Raw genomic sequence first — 15,707 nt, 5'->3', positions numbered from 1 at the left:
TTAATTGAAAATCTCACATAGGGATTTGGAATGCAGCATCACGAATTTTAATGACTTTGTCAGTCATTCTTTCCAGTTTCATACGAAAAAGTAAAGCATCTGCAGGTTGTTCAAGTTTTCACTTCTTTTCTTTTAATGTAAAATCTTTTAAATTCGTGGACATGATGTTTTGTGTGTTTTTTTAACAAATTGGCTATTACACGAGGATATAAATTTGTGAAATGAAATGATTGTGAATTTTTCTCGGTCGTTCGACTTTAATTTCATACATTGACTCAACCACAAAATCCACGAAAATCAGTACCCCACAAATATTATAATTTTTCCAAAATTGTCACATATAATTGTCAGATATACAATATGATATTCTATGTAAATAATGATTTCCATAAATTAGAAGCTACTAGTCAACAGCTGCAGCTTGAACTTTTCATTTCACTGATAATTTACAATATTTCTTTTTGTCTTGCATAATTTTGTTTTTGACCCATAAACCTTAATATTTTAATTTCTATTAATTTCATAGAAAAATTTATACTTCAAGCTGATTTTCACATTATAGGTGGTCTTAAACTTTCCAGACTGCAGTAGATTACAATTTAAAATCGTTTTGTAATTTAGAAAAATAACAAAAGGTTTTTTTTATGACTTCAGTGCATTTAGAAGAGGAATATATGGTTTCTTGTAAGAAAAAAAATGTATTTCTTTTCAAATAAGTGAATAAATTAATCTTTGATTATCCTAACATGCAGAAAAAAGCTTTATCATGTTCTGCTATTATCCTTTTTTGTAGTTTGTGAAACTGAGGGTGACCCCTGCAAAGAATATATCGAACAATTGCCGAACAGTTGAAGAAAAAGAAATATTAACAAACAATTTCTGTACAGAATGGAAAGATTCTTTGTTATGAAAAGGACAAAAGTTAATACATTAAGAATTCGCTAATATTTTTGATTGATTTCCTTTTTGATAGCCACTTGATATGGATTATTGTTGAAGAGAAGATTTTCAATTCCGATGTTCAAAAGAGAAATTTTAAATTATCGTGTCCGCCATTCTCGGCAAGGGAGAAAATATTGTTTAAATAACCTGACTGTCCCAGCAGTAGAATTTTGAAGGAATGATCGGTCTCTTTTGATTTTAACCGATAAAAGTATCATGCATTTAACTAGACAAATATTTGGGACGTAAGAAAATGTTATGCTGCTAATTGCTATTATAATTTGCACTTGCCTGCCTTCAGAAAATGATTAAATAGGGTACAGATGAAATTTAGAAAATGATGACGCCAAGGGAGATGACTCTTCAAAAAGAATTTGGTGGAGGTGTATGGGGGAATGTATATTCACAGGGGTTGAGGGGGTTGTCAAGTCTTCAAGAAATGTCTTTGGTGTCATAGTACTGCAAGATTGTCTTTTATTTTATTTGGTACGAATGTTAAGTATATGTATATTTCTGTTGAAGCTGCAGTATTTTAGTAACAGTATTTCAGTGATTGTTTTATATGTAGGAAATAAATTGTTGCTGAAACTCAAAAAAAAAAATTAACAGAGTTATGCTACCTAATAGTATGTAATTTATATTAAAAAAAAGACATTTTTGTGATATTAATAATTGGTAACATTTCTGGTGTCATGACGCCTCATTCAAAATGAAAATTATCAGTTTAAAATGATAAAATTATCAGTGTAAAAATTCACATTCTTCATCATGACTGTGACAGTATTTTAAATTTAATTTTAATCAGTCAGATTACCTGATAGCTTCTTACAAGTCATTATATTACATAATCGAGTGAAAATACGGACAATTAACTACCGACAACTACTTTTGAACGTTTGACAGCTTTTTAACAAGACTAAAAGATAAAAATGGTGTTGAAATAGACAGCAACTCTCTAAAGATAGATTACTCCTTAGGCCCGTCCTTTTTTTAAACTGTGAAGATTTTTTTATCTTGTCAATTTTAATTTAGTCGGGAAGTATTCTAGACATATTCTAAATTGATTGTAATGAGTGATACTGCTGAATATGCTTGAATAGTCGGTAATTAGTTGAAACCGAGTCTCTTATTACGTTGCCGCTTGATAATTAAGTAAAATGTGTGAATACATTTTTCTGACTTTCTACAATAATTATGATTGATGGTTGAAACTTCTATATAAATTAGACTGAAATAGATTTTTTTATCTAATTTAGCATGACATTAAATATATGATAACTGATTCAAAAAGCCATGAAATTATTTCATTTCATTGACACAAAATTTAGTGGTTTCTAATGCCAGTTTGTTTATTTCATAAGGACACCAGTAAGTTGATTTCTAATTTTAAAGATATTAAGGATTTTGTTTGTTTATGTACAGTACGTTTCATGGATTGGCTTCATCAGTCATGAGTTCACAAAAATTTCAACATTTTTTCATAATCCCCAGTTCATCATATCCTTGGGAATGGACAAACCCCTTATGTTGTGAAAACTTGTGGCCCTGACATTTTTACAATATATAATTTATATATAATGTGAATACGCATGCATTTATGAAATTCTTAAAATTAAGTTTGCCATTTGCATGTAATGTCTTGTAAATTTGTATTGCCATTTTGAAGGAAGCAATAAGATATGGTTAAACATCATATCCTCTGTCCCCGTTTTCAACATTTAATGCTCTTATTTTCATTTTTTTTTATCCCCACCTTTGATAAGCATCTCTGTCACAACACTCAGTTTAACTGCATCTAAACCTCTTCTTAACCTTTTGCCTGCTGGCGACAAGTGATTCTGCCTTTGCAACTTAAGTGCAAACCAAGATCATCATGGTCTGCGTTTGCTATTCAGTCAGTAAATTTTCAGTGAACACCCCTTTAAATAATAAGTAGTACTGCCCATATTGAATGATGAACCAGTCCATTTTAGAAATTAAGCAGGATAAAAGTTAAATGCTACTGAGTGCACCGAGGCTCATACAGAATACTGATAACAAGTCCTATTGACTTTACCTAACAATCCCCGCAAAGATGGTCACTGGGCTTGTAATACTCGGGCCTAGAAACCTTTTCATAAAGGTTGTGGTTTGCATTCCATTCTATCACATTGACTTTGGCTCCAGTTTTCCATTCTGAATTTGAAAACATCCAGACAGAAATCGTCTCGGAGATTTGAGAAACAAAGCTGCAGAGGTCGACTTTAAAAGGATTTCGGCAAGTCTAGAGTACGCTGTATGCATTAAGAAAAATTTTATTATTATCTTCGGCATTTTTCATCATGGGCCATTAGGATCAGTAAATAGCTCTCATACAACATGAATATCTTTAAAAATTTAATCAGTTTGATCATTTTCAGGTATAAAGCTGCTAAATGTGGAAAGGCTAGTTAATATCAATAATGGATATGAAATTGACAGATAATAAGTTGATTAAAAGCACATTCAATAACAATTTCTTATACAATTGGTTTCATTTATTCCAATTTGTTTTTGCTCGTTTGTAATGACATCTTGAAGTTTATTTGGTTCCCTACATGTCCACTTCCTGAAAAAAAAACCCTTACTCAGCTGGACCCCAGCTTGGCTCATACCAGTGACTTCTGGGATGAGTGGCCATTATGAAACCACAGCTCCCGATTTTGCAGTTTCAATTAGCAATAGGTAGAAAATAACCCAACTTGTTATTGATGTACTTTTAAATAAAATTGCCTTTGAAAATGTTATATAAAAAGGAATGTAAATTCCAGTAGGCAGTTGAGATTCTGACATACAAAGATTTAAACTGATCAAAAACAAAATGATACATTCATTTACCTTTAGGCGCTTAACAGATCAAGATAATCTCAAAGTTAAAGTGAGTAAGTGTTCACTTTTAAAATGCATACCTCGTTAGCATGTTAAAAATACATCACAGTTCATGGGGGAAGAAAATCAAAAGGAAAATACATAGTTTTCATTTTACTTGTGCAAAATTGGTGATAATTCTCAAGTAGGCTCCAAGTCAACACTCGAATGTATTCAAATATGAATCTGAATTTCTAATCAAACAATTAATATGAGCTTGATTTTCTGTTGAAGATTACGCTGAAAACGTAGTACAAACATCAAATATTTAAAAGTTGTCTAATGTAAATCTTGTATTCAATTAGAGTGGGGGATCGAAGGCTCGATTTTGTTAGTTTTTCTATTATCCTTGCTTGTTCTTGTGATATCTCTCCCATCAAGGAGGTTGTAATGTACATCTTGATATACATGATCATTTTTGTCCTCGCCCATAGGTTGTCTGCAATTATAAGTCGATTCCAGTCATTAGTCGTCTACAGCCATAAGTCATCTCCAGTCATAAGTTGTCTCCAGTCAAAAGACAACTTGAAAAATAATAATTGTATATGGTAATACATTCAGTTACTAGTTTATAGAGATAAATAACTTCATCAACTAGAAGTAGAAGTTGTAGAACTTTGATTTGAGCTGAAATTTCTATTGTAAGCTATTATATGCAGAGTCCATATTTTCTTTTCTGTTTTAGTGCCAATCATTTCCCTTCTCCCACCCTTTTTTCCCACCAAAAAAACAAAGAACAATTAAAATCAATCAAGTTAAGATGCAGATTGTCAGACAGCCTGAACAATAAAAATTAAAACAAAAATCAAGTTGCTAGCCAATTAGTCCAACCATTTTTATATCCATCTCTAAAGCAGTTTAATTTGCAGCAGTTGGATTGGGAATTATCCAGCAGTTGGATTATCCAGTAGTTTGTTTGGGAAGTACCCAGCAGTTTGATTGGGAATTTTCCAACAGTTAAATTTGGAAGTAACCAGCAGAATTATTTGGGGAATATCCAAAGCTTTATTGGGGAGTATCATAAAATATTATTAGTGTTTGGAGTTGTCATCATACAGAGGTGAAAAATTATTCTTAAAAGTTATGGCAACAAAAACTGAAAATGATTTATGTTACAAGTTGTATTTTTGACAGTGTTTTATGACAGTGGTCATCTTAACTGTGCAAGTTCAACAACAGAGGCATTTAAACTTTTAGCATAAATTTATAAAGCTGTTTTTTCTGTCCTTTTATACATTTCAATTAATAAATCTTTCAGAAATAAAGACAAGAGTTAATTTATTTTCTTTGATGTTGAGCTTCTGTTAAAAGTCTATTAAAGTCCTATTGTTACATATTATACATTGCATTATAAATTCAGTACTGTTAACTCAGTTTTCCCCATGGTTGTTTTTTTTTTATCAATATTAAGTTATTCCGTTTTCATATCCTATAACAATCTCAAAACTTCTGCATGTGATTGGCCATTTCTAAGCATATTTTTCAAATTGACCAATGGCAAAGATAAGCTAGTCTTAACCTTTAGCCTGCTAAATTTTTAAAATGGACTGGTCCATTGTTCTATTTGGGCAGTACCATTTATTATTTGAAGGGGTGTTCACTGAAAATTTACTGACTGAATAGCGAACAGTGCAGACCATGATCAACCTGCATTGCATTTAGTTTCATAGTTTTGCCAAAACCACTATTTTTTTTTTACTTGATTTTGTGGAATTCTGCTTGTTCATTTGGGTTTAGTTTTGTTAATTGATGCAACCACAAAATCAACTTGAATTAGTAAGTTCACAGTACTAAAGGGAGGTTAATCTGTCACACCTGGATCTTCTTTCAGTGCTTACACTTTCATTGAATTGTTCTGTTTTGCAAACTGATCAGCTCATATTTCATGGTTTGTTTAAGTAAAAAAGATGTATTATATTTTCAGACATTGTATGAGTGATGTTTGACAAAGTTTGGTATGAACATAGCCGCTGTGTATTGTGTGGGGTCATCGTCTTATCACTAGTTTCATCTTTGACTGTAGCAGGTAAGTGGTTTGCCATATATGATTTCAAAGTCTGCATTCCTTTCTCCCAGATTTTTTTTGCTTTTCCATCCCTGTTTTATAGTCATTGTCATCATAATCATCATTGTTGTTGTTGTCATCACCACAAACATCACCATCATCATCATAATTACATGTTACTACAACTTCCATTGTCATCACCATTTCGATCATTTTTATTTTCATCTTCATCATCATCATCACCATCATTGTCCTTTTCATCTTTTTCATCATCATCATCACTGCCATGAACAACAATGTCTCTGTCATCATCTACGTCATTATTACAGTAACTGTGACCCTCTTCCTCATTGTTTTTATAGTAATCATCATCAACAACATGAGTATCATCATCATCACCAGCAACTGCAGCCTCTGCAGCACGATCTTCATCATTATCGCTATGCTGATATGAGATGTAATTAACCACTTCCAGTAATGGACCACACTTGCTTTATAACATATCAAGCATCATCATTACACATGGTTCATCTCAATTCTTGCTGATCATTAATAACCCATATCAATCTCTGAAACTTTCTGTATGTGTAGGTTAGAAAAACAACAAGTAATGCCATTGATACTTGTATAAGCTAATGAATGGAAGGAAATTTCTAATAAACTCTCATTTAGGTGTCTACATTCTATTCTACATGGGTCATTAAAGACGGAAGCATATTACTGTCAAAATTTATCTCAGAGGTAACAGTGAATACTCTTCATTGCATTACTTAATTCGACTTCCTCCACCTGTAATTAGTATAGAACAATTTGCAGAATTTTAGTCTGGTTCAGACGAAAAATTGAATATCAAGGAAAACTGCTGATCTATCTGAAAACCAGCCAGTAAATTATAAACTTGGGAGAGTAGTCTGTGAATGCAAAATTTCCATTGGTCAGTTTAAACTGAACTAAGAATCAACCAATCAGATGCTGGATTTTAGAGACTGGTACCCAGATTCAGCTTTATAACATTAGACAGTATGCCCAGTAATTGTACCCATAAGGGGATAGTGCCAGGATAGTCTTACCTCCAGTCCAAAAATAAACAGCCATCTTCACATCCCATTTTTTCTAGTTAGCCCCTTCCCTGCTAAATTTCTATAATAAACTTTTCCATCTTGCAATTTGGATAGTACCATTAACTGTTTACCAAAAAGATTCTGACTGAATGGCGAACAGTGCAGATCATGATCAAACTGACAGATGTGCAGGCTGATCATGATCTACACTGGTCGCAAAGGCAGAATCATTTGTGTCCAGCATGATAAGGGCTAACACATGTCCAGTAATCATTTCCTTACCTCCATTTGAAGAGTCAAAGAAGGAACTAGACCAAAAATCTGATGGTAACACCTTGACAAAACATTGTAAGTATTCCAGGAAAGTGTTTCTTTATACATTGTCTAATAACTGAGTTATGTCACAATTTTAGGGTTGCAATTTTTATTGTACCAGATACATAATCTTATTTTCAAAATAAAAAGTTTCCTCTGTTTTGAGGAAACATAGATTACGAATGATAAATAGATCTGATAATTCGTAAAACCTTTCTCAGCATGAAGAACTCTCAGTATCAGCAAAAATAGCTTTTATGTTAATGAATATTTGCCGTTAATATTGTTTTACAAATGTTAAAATGTGTTATAAATTTTCTATCCATTTTGTATGGTGTCTTTATGTTTCTTAACCATTTGGTAAATTTCATTGAGAAAGATTGTATTATTACATATTTTCCCAGTAAAACAAGTTTCCATTTCATATGGCAATATAATGCACATTCTGCTTATATACCGTAGATACCCATGTATAATGCGCTGTTTTTTTACCCTTGGGACCACCCCCGAATCGTGGGTGCGCATAATACACAGGTATAGACAATTTTCCAACTTCAAAACAAGTTTGTTACCGATGTTCGCCATTTTGGTAAAGGGAAACTACTCCCCGCGCTTACTGTCACCGCTAAAATCTAAGATTGCCGTTACGTTCCGTAAAAGATCGAATGGTTTATTTTTCTTTCAAACAAAATTAATTTCATATAAATTTAAAAGTATTTTGATGAAGGAAATGTTAATAAATCACAAAAATTATGATACTAATTAAAGATCGAGAATTATCGTCAACCGAGATCAAACTGTGAACAACATAATTGACACGAGGTGACACGTTAATTGCCGATAATTACTGGCTATTTGATCGTGACAAAAAGACTATCACACCTTTTGTTATCGGTTTGAATTGAGAAGCTCATGTCATTTTGAAAGATACCATTCTGAAATATTGAATCAGCTGCTATTTATTTATTCAAAATAGTTAATTAAAAAAGATAAAACAACAAATACAACAATATTTTACTGGTTTTATTTTCGAGAAAACAAAAATCGATAGTACCGCGAGACCGATGCGGCTCTTCGCCGTGGAGATAAAATTTATTACCGGTGTCGATGTAAACTCTACTTTCGTTTTCCATCCATCTCAAAATTGACCAAAAATGTTTTTTTCCCAGGATTTTGGGCTAAAATCGGGGGTGCGCATTATACACGGGTGCGCATTATACATGGGTATCTACGGTAATACATTTTTGCTCTGAAAATATTTCTTTCATTCATAAATATAAAATAAAATAAATTTAAAAGGGTTATGCCTCTAGTGGGACTCTGAAATATGGAAAAAATTAAAACAGTAAGTAAGCATTGTTCATTAATATGAAAAAAAGTAAAAATTAATAAGGCTTATTATGCAATAAGTCTTTGAGAAAGGTACGGAAATAAAGTGATGACATCGCAAGAACAAGCAGACTTTGACAGTAATGACATTTACAGTGACCCAAGTATTTCATCTCGATTCCAGACATATTTTATTGGCCTGAAACAAGACTTCTTACGCCAAAACCCTGTCACTGCACGCCAGAACCCTGTCATGCCGCACATATCTTCTGACAGCACTAATATATATGATTATCAGCTATGAATGTATCAGAGTCATATATTTTATTTGTAGTAAATGTTTCACCGGTGAGATTGCCTTAGTTGAACTATTAACTTTTGCACCTTGTTCAATGTCTGCAATACCAGGTATCTTGTCATTTCCGCACATTTCTACATGTTATACATGTTTAACCGTTGCCATAGACTTTTCATACACTACTGTTGAACCTCATTGTAGTCAACTGTTGTTTTTCATCCCCCCCCCCCCCCCCCCCACACACACACACAAACACTCCCAAATTTTTGCTTAGGGTGCACTTAGATTTCTCTAATGCTATGGTAAAATTTTGAAATTTTTCCTCACTATTGTAATAATTGATTGTATAATAAGAACTTTATAGATCTGTGAGGACTTCTATGGCAGGGAAAAAACAACAGATATTTTCTATCAATGACCAAGGACAGTGCAAAAATAACCATATTTAAAATGCAGAAAACATGTCAAGATTTTTTAAAATTTTGCAAAAATAACCATGCTGGGGCCAGTAAAAATAAACTATTAATCCTGTTAAACTTATTCTCTTTAAAAAAAAAAATCAAGATTTTATTTCACCTTTACATGAGCATCATTTACATGAGCTAAATAAAATAAAAATATATATATATGTTTTTGTAAAAAAAAAAAGATTGAATTGTAATGGAATATATGATACAGCCTGTAGTGCAAAGTTTGATTGTTGCTGCTGTTATTTTTTGTCTCGAGATGTAGGTTATATAAATATTTATGACAGATTTTATGGTAATGAAAAAATACAAAGAAATCATGAAAAATATTTATCTGTAGCTTTTAGTCTTGCTATCAAACACATTATTTGCAGCTGAACTGTTTTATTTGTTAATGCATGCTTAAAGACCCACAACATTATTGTTAAATGTGCTGCACAAATTTGATGCTGTAAACTCACAGATAGGCAACTAAGCCATTATATAGTGGTTGGGGAGATGTTTATTTGAAAGGTTATTTGGTAAATCAAAGAAATATCTGGATGTAGAATAAATATAGTGGTACCATAGCATCACTTCATTTTGTCAAAAATTTTATATGTATTTTCCAATATTTTTTTCTGAATTTGTGACAAATTTCAAAACTGTACTGTTAGCGTCATGAAAGATATTGACAAAGATATCGAAGGGGCGGTAGATGTTTTGTTATGTGTAGTTGCCAACCTTAATAAAATGTGGAGGACAGATAGTTTTGTCAAATTTATATTTTGATTACCTCCCTTTATAAAGTCTGATCATTATAACATTCACTTTCTGACAGAACAATTCTGATATGTCTCGATTTAGGTAAAAGCTTTTTCCTCCAGAAGGTGAGGTTAAATTAACACTTAGACTTAAATATCACATCAAAACTTGTTTACATGGTAATTTTTTTCCCTAAAAAAGGCGTCATTAGGTGCAGCTTGTTTAGCTTGAAAGTATTTCTTTACAAATAGCAAAAACATTATAGTTAAATAACACAGATGTGGGAAGTAATCAAAATTCTAGTCCATATGTAAAATATTTTCTAACAGTACTATGGTAATTGAAAAAAATTGCAGAAAATTATACAAAATGTATGTTTCTTTACATAAGTGCATATAATAAAATTGTTATTGGTATGTTACTCATATGTTGGTACCCGTATAAACCAGGGGGGACCAGGACATTGTGGTTATTTTGAAGATCTTTCGGTTGATATAGAAATTCATTTTGCATTAATGTACCATTCTACAACACTGTTTTAACTATTTTAAATGACTTGGGATTGTATTAAATTAAAAAAGTTAAAAGCGACTTAAATAATATTTGCAGCAGAATGTACATTTATGGTGTAACATCACATTTTCGTACCTTTTTGCTGAAGATTCATTTTCTTGCATCTTGAAAAATTCTGCCACTTCTAAAGTTAAGAGAACAGAGGAATGGCATTTTTTTGTTGTTCTTTTATCTACTTATTTTACGTTTATTTTCTTTTTTAAGAGATTTACATTTCTTTCCATCTATGTAATAATATTCTCTGCAACAAAAAAAATTGTTTAATTGGGGAAAAACACAAAAACAGGATCAAGGCAGCCTTTCCTATTAAGAAAAAGTAAAAGTCTGAAAACCATTTTTCGAGGTATGTGGCATTTTTGTTCATACAAAATTAAGATGTAATCATTTCATGATTAATTGTCTGAAAATCACCAACTAACAGGCCCAACCGTGATTCGTATAAATCACCTACCAGTTAGCTTGTTAATAGGTAAGAAATGAGGTGCAACAAAACGGAGAGTTTTTATACCCTAAGTCACATTCCAGTGTAGCAAAAACCGAGCAAGATTGGCTATAAATTGTGTAGATAAGGATTATTATAGATCGAACAGAGGTGTTAATTAGAATTTGCCTCCCAGTTAATTGTTTGTATTATCAGGGTATTTCAGTCACTCATCACTATTTTTTTATATCAGGGAATTTAAAAATTTTGAGATTTTCTCTGGAAAAAAAAGATTGAGTGGTTTGATTGATGGCATTGTACTTGTGATGTTGGTATTAAGAGTTTTGTGGTAATTAACAAAGTATAGGCAAAAATGGAACAACAGACATCGGTGTCCATCATTATATTTTTTTACTCAGCTGAGTACTGTAATAAGTAAAATCTATATTGGGAATTATCAAAAAGACAGCATCAGTTGGATGAAAGTCAATGACTTTCTGTTCCTCGACCATTGTTTCCCTAGCCCCCTGCCTATATGGTTAGTTTTGATAAACATAAAAATGTATTCAGTATTGCAAATGTATTATTATATGTTACATAAGTTTCTGAGATAGCACATTTTCAACTAATGCATGATTGAGCCATCTACAAAATCATAAAAAAATCAGACAATGCTGTATTTTGCTTATTCGAAATGTAGCATTCTCTTTGTTTTAAAAAGTTGTGTTTCATTAAGGTAACCTTTTTCAAAAACTACTAATAAATTGCATGTCAATGAAAAACGTTTAGTAAAAAAGTATTATGCAGCAAGTGATTCTGCCTTTGCGAACAGTGCAGACGAAGATCAGCCTGCACGGACTTGGTCTGCACTGTTCGCTATTCAGTCAGTAAATTTTCAGTGTACACCCGTTTGAATTATAAATGGTATTGCACAAATTGAATGATAGACTGGTCCTTTTTAGAAATTTGGCAGGGTGAAGATCACACAGAATATATGAGGCAGCCAATATAGATTTGTAGGCTACATCTACAATGTTGTACCTGTCAAGTCCTTGTACATTCTCATATTTTATATTAACCAGGGTGGGGGTTTGTATGTAAGAGGTTAATAGCAAACATTTTATATTAAAAAGAAACATAAGGGCATAGTGCAGAAAGTCATTTATCAGTGTTACTTACTGTAACCGATATAGGAACGTTTGACAATCTGGTATTTTAATGAAATATCTTCTTACATGATGAGACTGTGGGCCTCCATAAAAATATAAATTCAATGTATGTAAGTGTATGTATGTGTGTACTGGTTCCCTAAGCATTGTCTAAAACTTGTCTGATAAATTAAAATATAGAACTTCGAATATAGATTTAACAAGTATAATATATTGAATGTGTACAGTTAAATATTGTGAAAATTGTATTCAGAATTTTGACATCTCAGACACTTATTGAATTAAAGATGACATCCTGCATGTACACAAACAAGTATAAAACTGCAACCTTTCTATGTTCTAATGTATAAAGTTAAATCTAAATTTTTAATAAAAATTGTAAAGATACAAAAAGGCATTAAGACTCAGTGTTTATCTAAATGAAGAAAGCAGAAATAGCCTGTATTCAAAGAAATGAATTTTTTTTTATTTTGAAAATATTCTGAATTGTTTCAGGTTCAGGGTGCAGTTTTCAGGCAGAGGATGGGGGCTTTCCTGACTCGCGTATCGCAGTTTGTAAAGGAAAATGGTATGGGCATGTGAAGTATGCCAGTGACCTGTGTGCCCCTGGCTGGGATGTATGCGACTGGAATGCCGACGGTCACACACTAAGTAAAATACCCTGGACAGTAGCATTATCTGTTGACGGTTGTTTTGCTTATAATGCAGCACAAGACGGGGGACGGTGCCATGAATGCCGTAATCAGCTTAATCAGGTACATGTAATTCTTTTGTGCTTTAATTACCATATAAGTTGAAAAGTTCGCTACATGGAAATATTAGCGAATTTCACGAATTTGAGAATTATGTGAAAATATTAGGCAGTGTAAATTCCCATGTTCACCAAGACATGTTATTATACTTAAGTAAAGATGAACAAATTTAGACTTTGTACTTAAGTTTTTGGTGATTCGGGAATATTTCCACACATAAAATGTCTGGAATTGGCGATTCGTGAACTTTTTGACCCGCGAATATATCCACTTTTACAGTATCCTGAAATATTCTGGTCAAAAAAAAAATGTCTATGGTAATTAACATCATATCAGAATAGTTGCTAAGACATTTTGTCTACTATTAATACAGTTTAATTCCCATGCAAATTTATATAATTTTCTTAATCATTAGATAATGGTATTAAAAGAAAGTTTAATTGTGGCTTTGCTTCATTCAAAGCAAAAAGAAATCCTGATGGTATCTGTACTGGTTCTAGAGAAACAGCGAGGCACCAGTGTTAGCTGCCGTATCATTCAAATCTGTCTGTGAGAGAAACCACTTTAAAAAATTGCAGAATTTCCCAATAATCCCTTACATTAACATGGATTAGGGTTGCAGTTAATAACCTGGTACCGACTGACTAACCTTTTCATAATTAACAGGTTTCACCAGTGGCGGCCTAAGCCAATAATATGGTCAGTAATGAAATACGATCATTTGTCTCAATTTGTCTGTCATTATCGCTGTCTGTTTGTCCATTTGTCACACAATAAAAACATGGAAATGTTTCATTTTGTAGCAAAATGTATCAAGTAGGCATAGGAACAGGGCAGTTAATTGTAGGTGGCTAAACAAAGCAATATGAGTCAAATCAGCGGAGACATGCTACCGTAATTTGTAATCGAAATAGCCGCCCGAAAGTTTTTCTTTTTCTGTAACAGCCCAGCAATAGTCATCATGGTGTAAACAAGTTTAACAAACATTTGTAATCATAAGTCTGAATCTTTTAGCTGTACGGTTTATGATTTTTAAAAGATATTTTTGAGATACATATCATTATATACTCTTCTTTGACCTACGTTTATTTTTTTTTTTCATATTTTCATATTTTCGGCTCCGATATTTGCATATCATAATGATTAAAGTGTCTTTGTACTCGAGGACATTTTAGCGAATTTTGTGCGTATAAAAGAAGAAAAAAAAAACGCCCTCATTATATGATTTGTGTATAAATAAAGTACTTAACATACAAATATATCTTGATTCTGATTTATTGCCCATTTTATTTACAATAATACTATCCTATCACTAAATGAATTAATTCATTTTGTCATAAATGGCGTAATTTTACGTTCTTTGAATGTTAACGTTATCAGCTTTGTTAATTTACTGAAGGATAAAAATGTATTATCCAGTCAGTATACCTTTCATATGAGCATCAGTTAATCATTTTATAGATAATTTAACAAACATTAAGTGATGCCATTATTTTTTATTGTATTTTTTTTTGTAATATTTCTGTAATTATTATTCTGCTTTTGTATCAGATCTCTTTAAAAGGGTTTTAAAGCATTTTTCAGGGAAAGAGGTGTGATAATTCATGTTTTATCAAATGAAAAAGAAAAAAAAGATAGGATAATTATAGCTTTCATTCAAGAGTAAGTTTTGCTCAAAATTCGTTACCCTTACGCTGCTAAATTTCTATAATGAACTTGTCCATCTACCAATTTGGACTACCATTAACTGTTAAAAGGGGTGTTTACCAAAAAGATACTGGCTGAATAGCAAACAGTGCAGACCATGATCAGACTGCACAGAATATGCAGGCTGATCATGATCTACACTGGTTGCAAAGGCAGAATCATTTGTGTCCAGCATGATAAGGGCTAATATTTGTTACCTTGGTGTTCTCTATGTAGAAATAAAAGGTAGTAGTTTGTGGCTTTACTATTCCCCAGCTGTTTGATACTGTAGATCAGAATGGTAGTAAACAATAACTTTCTACTGTAATAATAAATAAATGTTTTATAATTGGCAGAGGGCTTTAGCTGACAGTATAACAAATTCCTGGGAGGGAAAAATTCATTAGTTTTCGGAAGATGGCCACCTAAATGGGATGCTCTCATTAGTTTAATGCTAATAATGCAATAAAATTTGGCTTTCGCTGTGGTACTAACATCCTTTCAGCGTTAATTAAGTCTGTTTTCGTTAGAATTTCAGTGTTTGAAAGCAGGGGCATATTTTCCTTCTCCTTGATTGTTTGTTCTATGTTTGATGCAGGTTATAAAAGAATGCCATAATAATTCATTTTTTTTGAGGGTCGATTTTATTACAATGAAATATTCTTTTGAAACATGATGAACAGGGTGTTATGTAAGGAATAAGAGAGACTGTGTAATGATTGGTTTATCGTTTCATGTAATCGTAAAAAAAAAGAGAATAATAGGTAATTAGGTATCTGGAGAAAAAAAGAAAAAAAAAACAACAGGAAATTAATTATGACTCATGTATGCTTAGTGTCTAATTGATATACAGTACCTATAATCTATCAATATAAATGGTACGCTGGTCGTTTGTTAGTATGATTTAAACATATGGGACCATTCACTGTAAAACCTACCAAGTGAAAGGCCTATTGAACATTTGGCATCAGTCAAAATACACTTTGTAAATTATGTGATAATGTTTCTTTAAGTTATTTTTTTTTCTCATAGTTTTTTTTTTTTCTCGAAGTTTTAAAG

At 32.1% G+C, this 15,707-nt stretch overlaps 1 protein-coding gene across 3 annotated transcripts in view; it reads left to right on the top strand.

Annotated features, from left to right (window-relative positions):
• Window positions 1-15,707, top strand: part of LOC123547508 (tenascin-like) — a 75,146-nt gene that overhangs the window by 48,514 nt on the left and 10,925 nt on the right. For all 3 annotated transcript variants that reach the window (XM_053551761.1, XM_045334673.2, XM_045334670.2), the window contains 2 exons: window positions 5,753-5,854; window positions 12,706-12,965. In XM_053551761.1, coding sequence (XP_053407736.1) covers window positions 5,767-5,854; window positions 12,706-12,965 — 348 coding nt within the window. In that variant the 5' untranslated portion in view covers window positions 5,753-5,766. The remainder of the gene's footprint in view (window positions 1-5,752; window positions 5,855-12,705; window positions 12,966-15,707) is intronic.

The sequence above is a fragment of the Mercenaria mercenaria genome, chromosome 9, assembly GCF_021730395.1.
Source record: "Mercenaria mercenaria strain notata chromosome 9, MADL_Memer_1, whole genome shotgun sequence".
Taxonomy (NCBI): Eukaryota; Metazoa; Mollusca; class Bivalvia; order Venerida; family Veneridae; genus Mercenaria; species Mercenaria mercenaria.
Note: the sequence above shows the minus strand (reverse complement) of the source record. Positions and strands in the feature narration are given on the sequence as shown.